Here is a 9,079-nt window from a genome sequence, read left to right on the forward strand (position 1 = left end):
CACACACACAGTGACACACACACACAGTGACTCACACACAGTGACACACACAGTGACACACACAAAGACAAAGATCCCCCATATAGCCTTAACAGACTGTAGGGGCAAGTGCTGTTAGCGAGCACCTATGAAGGCCGGAACGGTACACGAGGGGGTGGGTGGCCAGCACCACGCCCGACCGCCTTTGTCTCCCTAGTGGCAATGTTTACACACCGCACCAGGTACTCATTTGAGGCTGAGTCGACCTAGGGGAGGCCTGGGACCGTTTCAGATAATCGTCACTGGTGTTGGCCGTGAGCGGGAATCGAACCCGGGTCGCCAGGTTCATAGCGCAGCGCGCTAACCGCTACACTACCGCTCCCCACAGTGACACACACACAGTGACACACACACACAGTGACTCACACACAGTGACACACACAGTGACACACACACACACACTGACACACACACACACTGACACACACACACAGTGACACATACACACAGTAACACACACACACAGTGACACACACACAGTAACACACACACACAGTGACACACACACAGTAACACACACACACAGTGACACACACACAGTGACACACACACACACACAGTGACGCACGCAGTGACGTACGCAGTGACGCAGTGACACTCGGCAGGAGCAGCGGCCATGGTGCAGATCCTCGTGAGCGCGTGAGTCTGTGACGTCACAAAGGGACACCCCCCCCAACCCCCCACCCCCCCCACCCCCCACGTGCTTCTGAATAATAATGACGTAATTACCTCCAACCTGATCGATGTCTGTAGCCCTAGGGGCACCCCCAGTGACAGCTGTCCCTGTGTGTGAGTCTGCTGTTGCTGTGTGGTGCTGTAGCCCTAGGGGCACCCCCAGTGACAGCTGTCCCTGTGTGTCAGTAGGGGTAGCTGTTGTGTGGTGCTGTAGTCTAGGGGGCACCCCCAGTGACAGCTGTCCCTGTGTGTGAGTCTGCTGCTGTGTGGTGCTGTAGCCCTAGGGGCACCCCCAGTGACAGCTGTCTCTGTGTGTGAGTCTGCTGTGTGGTGCTGTAGCCCTAGAGGACACCTCCAGTGGCAGCTGTCCCTGTGTGTGAGTCTGCTGCTGTGTGGTGCTGTAGCCCTAGGGGCACCCCCAGTGACAGCTGTCTCTGTGTGTGAGTCTGCTGTGTGGTGCTGTAGCTCTAGAGGACACCCCCAGTGGCAGCTGTCCCTGTGTGTGAGTCTGCTGTGTGGTGCTGTGTGGTGCTGTAGCCCTAGGGGGCACCCCCAGTGACAGCTGCCCCTGTGTGTGAGTCTGCTGTGTATTGCTGTAGCCCTAGAGGACACCCCCAGTGGCAGCTGTCCCTGTGTGTGAGTCTGCTGTGTGGTGCTGTGTGGTGCTGTAGCCCTAGGGGCACCCCCAGTGGCAGCTGTCCCTGTCTGTTAGTAGGGGTAGCTGCTGTGTGGTGCTGTAGTCTAGGGGCACCCCCAGTGACAGCTGCCCCTGTGTGTGAGTCTGCTGTGTGGTGCTGTAGCTCTAGGGGCACCCCCAGTGGCAGCTGTCTCTGTGTGTCTGTAGGGGTAGCTGCTGTGTGGTGCTGTAGTCTAGGGGCACCCCCAGTGGCAGCTGTCTCTGTGTGTGAGTCTGCTGTGTGGTGCTGTAGGCCTAGGGGCACCCCCAGTGGCAGCTGTCTCTGTGACGTTCCCCTGTGATGGGCCATGGCAGTGGGCAGGCGGGGCTGGACGAGGATTGGCTGCTGGTGGAGCTGCAGGGTCACGTGGTGCCTCGCGGTGGAGGAGGCCTGCAGTCGGCTACCCTGGGAGACCTCCACTACACACGTGACGTGAGTGGGTGGGTGGGTGGGAGGGTGGGTGGGTGGGTGAGTGGGTGGGTGGGTGAGTGGGTGGGTTGGTGTGAGGGTGGGTGGGTGGGTTAGTGAGTGAGTGGGTGGGTGAGTGGGTGGGTGGGAGGGTGGGTGAGTGGGTGAGTGAGTGGGTGAGTGAGTGGGTGGGTGGGTGAGTGAGTGAGTGGGTGGGAGGGTGGGTGAGTGGGTGAGTGAGTGGGTGGGTGAGTGGGTGAGTGGGTGAGTGAGTGGGTGGGTGAGTGGGTGGGTGGGTGAGTGAGTGGGTGGGTGGGTGGGAGGGTGGGTGGGTGAGTGAGTGGGTGGGTGAGTGGGTGGGTGGGTGGGAGGGTGGGTGAGTGGGTGAGTGAGTGGGTGAGTGGGTGAGTGAGTGGGTGGGTGAGTGGGTGGGTGGGTGAGTGAGTGGGTGGGTGGGTGGGTGGGAGGGTGGGTGGGTGGGTGAGTGAGTGGGTGGGTGAGTGGGTGGGTGGGTGGGAGGGTGGGAGGGTGGGTGAGTGGGTGAGTGGGTGAGTGAGTGGGTGAGTGGGTGAGTGAGTGGGTGAGTGAGTGGGTGGGTGAGTGGGTGGGTGAGTGAGTGGGTGGGTGGGTGGGAGGGTGAGTGGGTGGGTGGGTGAGTGGGTGGGTGGGTGAGTGGGTGGGTTGGTGGGAGGGTGAGTGGGTGGGTTAGTGAGTGAGTGGGTGGGAGGGTGGGTGGGTGAGTGGGTGAGTGAGTGGGTGGGTGGGTGAGTGAGTGGGTGGGTGGGTGGGAGGGTGGGTGAGTGGGTGAGTGAGTGAGTGAGTGGGTGGGTGAGTGGGTGGGTGGGAGGGTGGGTGAGTGGGTGAGTGAGTGGGTGAGTGAGTGGGTGGGTGAGTGGGTGGGTGGGTGGGAGGGTGGGTGAGTGGGTGAGTGAGTGGGTGAGTGGGTGGGTGGGTGAGTGGGTGGGTGAGTGAGTGGGTGGGAGGGTGAGTGGGTGGGTGAGTGGGTGGGTGGGTGGGAGGGTGGGTGAGTGGGTGAGTGAGTGGGTGAGTGGGTGAGTGAGTGGGTGAGTGAGTGCGTGGGTGAGTGGGTGGGTGGGTGGGTGAGTGGGTGGGTGGAAGGGTGGGTGGGTGGGAGGGTGGGTGGGTGGGAGGGTGGGTGGGAGGGTGGGTGGGTGGGTGGGTGAGTGGGTGGGTGAGTGGGTGGGTGGGAGGGTGGGTGGGTGAGTGGGTGAAGGTGGGTGGGTGAGTGGGTGGGTGAGTGGGTGAGTGGGTGGGTGGGAGGATGGGTGGGTGGGAGGGTGGGAGGGTGGGTGGATGGGTGAGTGGGTGGGTGAGTGGGTGGGAGGGTGGGTGGGAGGGTGGGTGAGTGGGTGAGTGGGTGGGAGGGTGGGTGGGTGAGTGGGTTGGAGGGTGGGTGGGTGAGTGGGTGGGTGGGTGGGTGAGTGGGTGGGAGGGTGGGTGGGTGGGTGAGTGAGTTGGTGGGTGAGTGAGTGAGTGTGAGTGTGTGAGTGAGTGTGTGAGTGAGTGTGTGTGTGAGTGTGTGAGTGAGTGTGAGTGAGTGTGTGTGTGAGTGTGTGTGTGAGTGTGTGTGTGAGTGTGTGAGTGAGTGTGAGTGAGTGTGAGTGAGTGAGTGTGTGAATGTGTGAGTGGTGTGTGAGTGAGTGTGAGTGAGTGTGAGTGAGTGAGTGAGTGTGAGTGAGTGAGTGTGAGTGAGTGTGTGAGTGAGTGTGTGTGTGAGTGAGTGAGTGTGAGCGAGTGAGTGAGTGTGAGTGAGTGAGTGTGAGTGAGTGAGTGTGAGTGAGTGTGAGTGAGTGAGTGAGTGTGAGTGAGTGAGTGTGAGTGAGTGAGTGTGAGTGAGTGAGTGAGCGAGTGAGTGAGTGTGAGTGAGTGAGTGTGAGTGAGTGAGTGTACGTGTATCTGTCTCTCGCTGTGTCTCTGAACAGGGTATCCCGGTTCTCATCATTGGTCATCACATCCTCTACGGCAAAGTGGTGAGCCTGGATAAGCCCTTAGCTGTATTGGTGAAGCAACAGCATCAGCAGCATCAGCAGCAGCAGCAACAGCAGCAGCAGCAGGAAGAGATGGATACACATCCTGAGCTGAACTCAACGGGTTCGCAAAGCAAAATCACAGAGACCCATAGACTCACTCACGCAGAGACCCATAGACTCACTCACACAGAGACCCATAGACTCACTCACACAGAGACCCATAGACTCACTCACACAGAGACCCATAGACTCACTCACACAGAGACCCATAGACTCACTCACACAGAGACCCATAGACTCACTCACGCAGAGACCCATAGACTCACTCACACAGAGACCCATAGACTCACTCACACAGAGACCCATAGACTCACTCACACAGAGACCCATAGACTCACTCGCACAGAGACCATAGACTCTCTCACACAGAGACCCATAGACTCACTCACACAGAGACCCATAGACTCACTCACACAGAGACCGATAGACTCACCACACAGAGACCCATAGACTCACCACACAGAGACCCATAGACTCACTCACACAGAGACCCATAGACTCACTCACACAGAGACCCATAGACTCACTCACACAGAGACCCATAGACTCACTCACATAGAGACCCACAGACTCACTCACACAGAGACCCACAGACTCACTCACACAGAGACCCATAGACTCACTCACACAGAGACCCATAGACTCACTCACACAGAGACCCATAGACTCACACAGAGACCCATAGACTCACACAGAGACCCACAGACTCACTCACACAGAGACCCACAGACTCACTCACACAGAGAGACCCACAGACTCACTCACACAGAGAGACCCACAGACTCACTCACACAGAGACCCATAGACTCACACAGAGACCCATAGACTCACTCACACAGACCCACAGACTCACTCACACTGAGACCCATAGACTCACTCACACAGAGACCCATAGACTCACTCACACAGAGAGACCCACAGACTCACTCACAGAGAGACCCATAGACTCACTCACACAGAGACCCATAGACTCACTCACACAGAGACCCATAGACTCACTTACACAGAGACCCATAGACTCACTCACACAGAGACCCATAGACTCACTCACACAGAGACCCACAGACTCACTCACACAGAGACCCATAGACTCACTCACACAGAGACCCACAGACTCACTCACACAGAGACCCATAGACTCACTCACACAGAGACCCATAGACTCACTCACACAGAGACCCATAGACTCACTCACACAGAGTCCCACAGACTCACTCACACAGAGTCCCACAGACTCACTCACACAGAGACCCATAGACTCACTCACACAGAGACCCATAGACTCAATCACACAGAGACCCATAGACTCACTCACACAGAGAGACCCACAGACTCACTCACACAGAGACCCATAGACTCACTCACACAGAGACCCACAGACTCACTCACACAGAGACCCATAGACTCACTCACACAGAGACCCATAGACTCACTCACACAGAGACCCATAGACTCACTCACACAGAGAGACCCACAGACTCACTCACACAGAGACCCATAGAATCACTCACACAGACACCCACAGACTCACTCACACAGAGACCCATAGACTCACTCACACAGAGAGACCCACAGACTCACTCACACAGAGACCCATAGACTCACTCACACAGAGACCCATAGACTCACTCACACAGACACCCATAGACTCACCACACAGAGACCCATAGACTCACTCACACAGAGACCCACAGACTCACTCACACAGAGACCCATAGACTCACTCACACAGAGACCCATAGACTCACTCACACAGAGAGATCCACAGACTCACTCACACAGAGAGACCCATAGACTCACTCACACAGACACCCATAGACTCACCACACAGAGACCCATAGACTCACTCACACAGAGAGACCCACAGACTCACTCACACAGAGACCCACAGACTCACTCACACAGTGACCCATAGACTCACTCACACAGAGACCCACAGACTCACTCACACAGAGACCCATAGACTCACTCACACAGAGACCCATAGACTCACTCACACAGACACCCATAGACTCACTCACACAGAGACCCATAGACTCACTCACACAGACACCCATAGACTCACCACACAGAGACCCATAGACTCACTCACACAGAGACCCACAGACTCACTCACATAGAGACCCATAGACTCACTCACACAGAGACCCATAGACTCACTCACACAGAGACCCATAGACTCACTCACACAGACACCCATAGACTCACTCACACAGAGACCCATAGACTCACTCACACAGAGACCCATAGACTCACTCACACAGAGACCCACAGACTCACTCACACAGAGACCCACAGACTCACTCACACAGAGACCCACAGACTCACTCACACAGAGACCCATAGACTCACTCACACAGAGACCCATAGACTCACACAGAGACCCACAGACTCACTCACACAGAGAGACCCACAGACTCACTCACACAGAGACCCACAAACTCACTCACACAGAGACCCATAGACTCACTCACACAGAGACCCATAGACTCGCACAGAGACCCATAGACTCACTCACACAGAGACCCACAGACTCACTCACACAGAGACCCATAAACTCACTCACACAGAGAGACCCACAGACTCACTCACACAGAGACCCATAGACTCACTCACACAGACACCCATAGACTCACTCACACAGAGACCCATAGACTCACTCACACAGAGACCCATAGACTCACTCACACACAGAGACCCATAGACTCACTCACACAGAGACCCACAGACTCACCACACACAGAGACCCATAGACTCACTCACACAGACACCCATAGACTCACTCACACAGACACCCATAGACTCACTCACACAGAGACCCACAGACTCACCACACACAGAGACCCATAGACTCACTCACACAGAGGCCCACAGACTCACTCACAAAGAGACCCATAGGCTCACTCACACAGAGACCCACAGACTCACTCACACAGAGAGACCCACAGACTCACCACACACAGACACCCATAGACTCACTCACACAGAGACCCACAGACTCACTCACACAGAGACCCACAGACTCACTCACACAGAGACCCACAGACTCACTCACACAGAGACCCACAGACTCACTCACACAGAGACCCATAGACTCACTCGCACAGAGACCCACAGACTCACTCACACAGAGACCCATAGACTCACTCACACAGACACCCACAGACTCACCACACAGAGACCCATAGACTCACTCACACAGAGACCCATAGACTCACTCACACAGAGACCCATAGACTCACTCACACAGAGACCCATAGACTCACTCACACAGACACCCACAGACTCACCACACAGAGACCCATAGACTCACTCACACAGAGACCCATAGACTCACTCACACAGAGACCCACAGACTCACTCACACAGACACCCACAGACTCACCACACAGAGACCCATAGACTCACTCACACAGAGACCCACAGACTCACTCACACAGACACCCACAGACTCACTCACACAGAGACCCATAGACTCACTCACACAGAGACCCATAGACTCACTCACACAGAGACCCATAGACTCACTCGCACAGAGACCCATAGATTCACTCACACAGAGAGACCCACAGACTCACTCACACAGAGACCCATAGACTCACTCACACAGACACCCATAGACTCACTCACACAGAGACCCACAGACTCACTCACACAGAGACCCACAGACTCACTCACACAGAGACCCACAGCCTCACTCACACAGAGACCCATAGACTCACACACACACAGAGACCCACAGACTCACTCACACAGAGACCCACAGACTCACTCACACAGAGACCCATAGACTCACTCACACAGACACCCACAGACTCACTCACACAGACACCCACAGACTCACTCACACACAGAGACCCACAGACTCACTCACACAGAGACCCACAGACTCACTCACACAGACACCCACAGACTCACTCACACAGGCGACGCTCCGTTGTGTTTCAGACGTGACGCCGTCGGTTCGCACCCAATACCTCGTCCAGGCGCTCGTTCACACCAAGCTGCTGTTCAAGACCAGGCCCAAGCCAATCATCACCAACGTTCCCCGCAAGGTGTAAATCTCCGGTACCGCTTTGTGGCGTTCGCTGATTCGCCAGCGCCCGGTGACAGGGTGGAGATTCTGTGGGGGGGGGGGGGGGTTGGTGGATCGCACGTGGATGGGAGTGTGCACTTACCGCCATCTGCTCTGTCCGTGTGTGGGGGATAGAGCGTTGCTCCCTCGCGCGAGGCGTTGGGTGTTCATCTCCTCGTCCCCACGTGAATAATAAACACGACTCGTGAGCAGTTTGGTGGTGGTGGTGGTGGTGGTGATGGTGGTGATGGTCGTGATGGTGATGGTGCTGGTGGTGATGGTGGTGATGGTGGTGATGGTGGTGATGGTGATGGTGGTGATGGTGGTGATGGTGATGGTGGTGATGGTGGTGGTGGTGGTGATGGTGGTGATGGTGATGGTGGTGATGGTGGTGGTGGTGGTGATGGTGGTGGTGGTGGTGGTGCTGGTGGTGGTGGTGGTGGTGCTGGTGGTGGTGATGGTGATGGTGGTGGTGGTGGTTGTGATGGTGGTGGTGGTGATGGTGATGGTGGTGATGGTGGTGGTGGTGGTGATGGTGGTGGTGGTGCTGGTGGTGGTGATGGTGGTGGTGGTGATGGTGATGGTGCTGGTGGTGATGGTGATGGTGGTGATGGTGGTGGTGGTGGTGATGGTGATGGTGGTGGTGGTGGTGGTGCTGGTGGTGGTGGTGCTGGTGGTGGTGGTGATGGTGATGGTGGTGGTGGTGATGGTGGTGATGGTGGTGGTGATGATGGTGGTGGTGGTGGTGATGGTGGTAGGTGGTGGTGGTGATGGTAGGTGGTGGTGGTGATGGTGGTGGTGGTGGTAGGTGGTTGCAGTGGTGGTGATGGTGGTGATGGTGGTGATGGTGGTGGTGATGGTGGTGGTGATGGTGGTGGTGATGGTGGTGGTGGTGGTGGTGATGGTGGTGGTGATGGTGGTGGTGGTGGTGGTGGTGGTGGTGATGGTGGTGGTGATGGGGATGATGGTGATGATGGTGGTGATGGTGATGGTGGTGGCGATGGTGGTGGTGATGGGGTGGTGGTGGTGATGAAGGTAGTGGTGGTGATGATGGTGATGATGGTGATGATGTTAGTGGTGGTGGTGATGATGGTGAGATGGTGATGATGATGGTGGTGGTGGGATGATGATGCGTGGTGGTGGTGATGGTGATG

The 9,079-nt window shown here is 56.4% G+C and overlaps 1 protein-coding gene across 1 annotated transcript; it reads left to right on the plus strand.

Annotated features, from left to right (window-relative positions):
• Nucleotides 1–226: 226 nt before the first annotated feature.
• Nucleotides 227–8,137, plus strand: LOC116957559 (chromosome transmission fidelity protein 8 homolog). Its single transcript, XM_076063405.1, has 4 exons — nucleotides 227–678; nucleotides 1,706–1,823; nucleotides 3,743–3,911; nucleotides 7,799–8,137. Exons 1-4 carry the CDS (start codon nucleotides 656–658, stop codon nucleotides 7,909–7,911), a joined length of 423 nt encoding a protein of 140 aa, XP_075919520.1. The 5' UTR covers nucleotides 227–655; the 3' UTR covers nucleotides 7,912–8,137.
• Nucleotides 8,138–9,079: the final 942 nt, after the last annotated feature.

Source organism: Petromyzon marinus, unplaced genomic scaffold (genome assembly GCF_048934315.1).
Source record: "Petromyzon marinus isolate PM22_M1 ecotype Great Lakes invasive population unplaced genomic scaffold, UKy_Petmar_22M1.pri1.0 PM_Scaffold_112, whole genome shotgun sequence".
Lineage (NCBI taxonomy): Eukaryota > Metazoa > Chordata > Hyperoartia > Petromyzontiformes > Petromyzontidae > Petromyzon > Petromyzon marinus.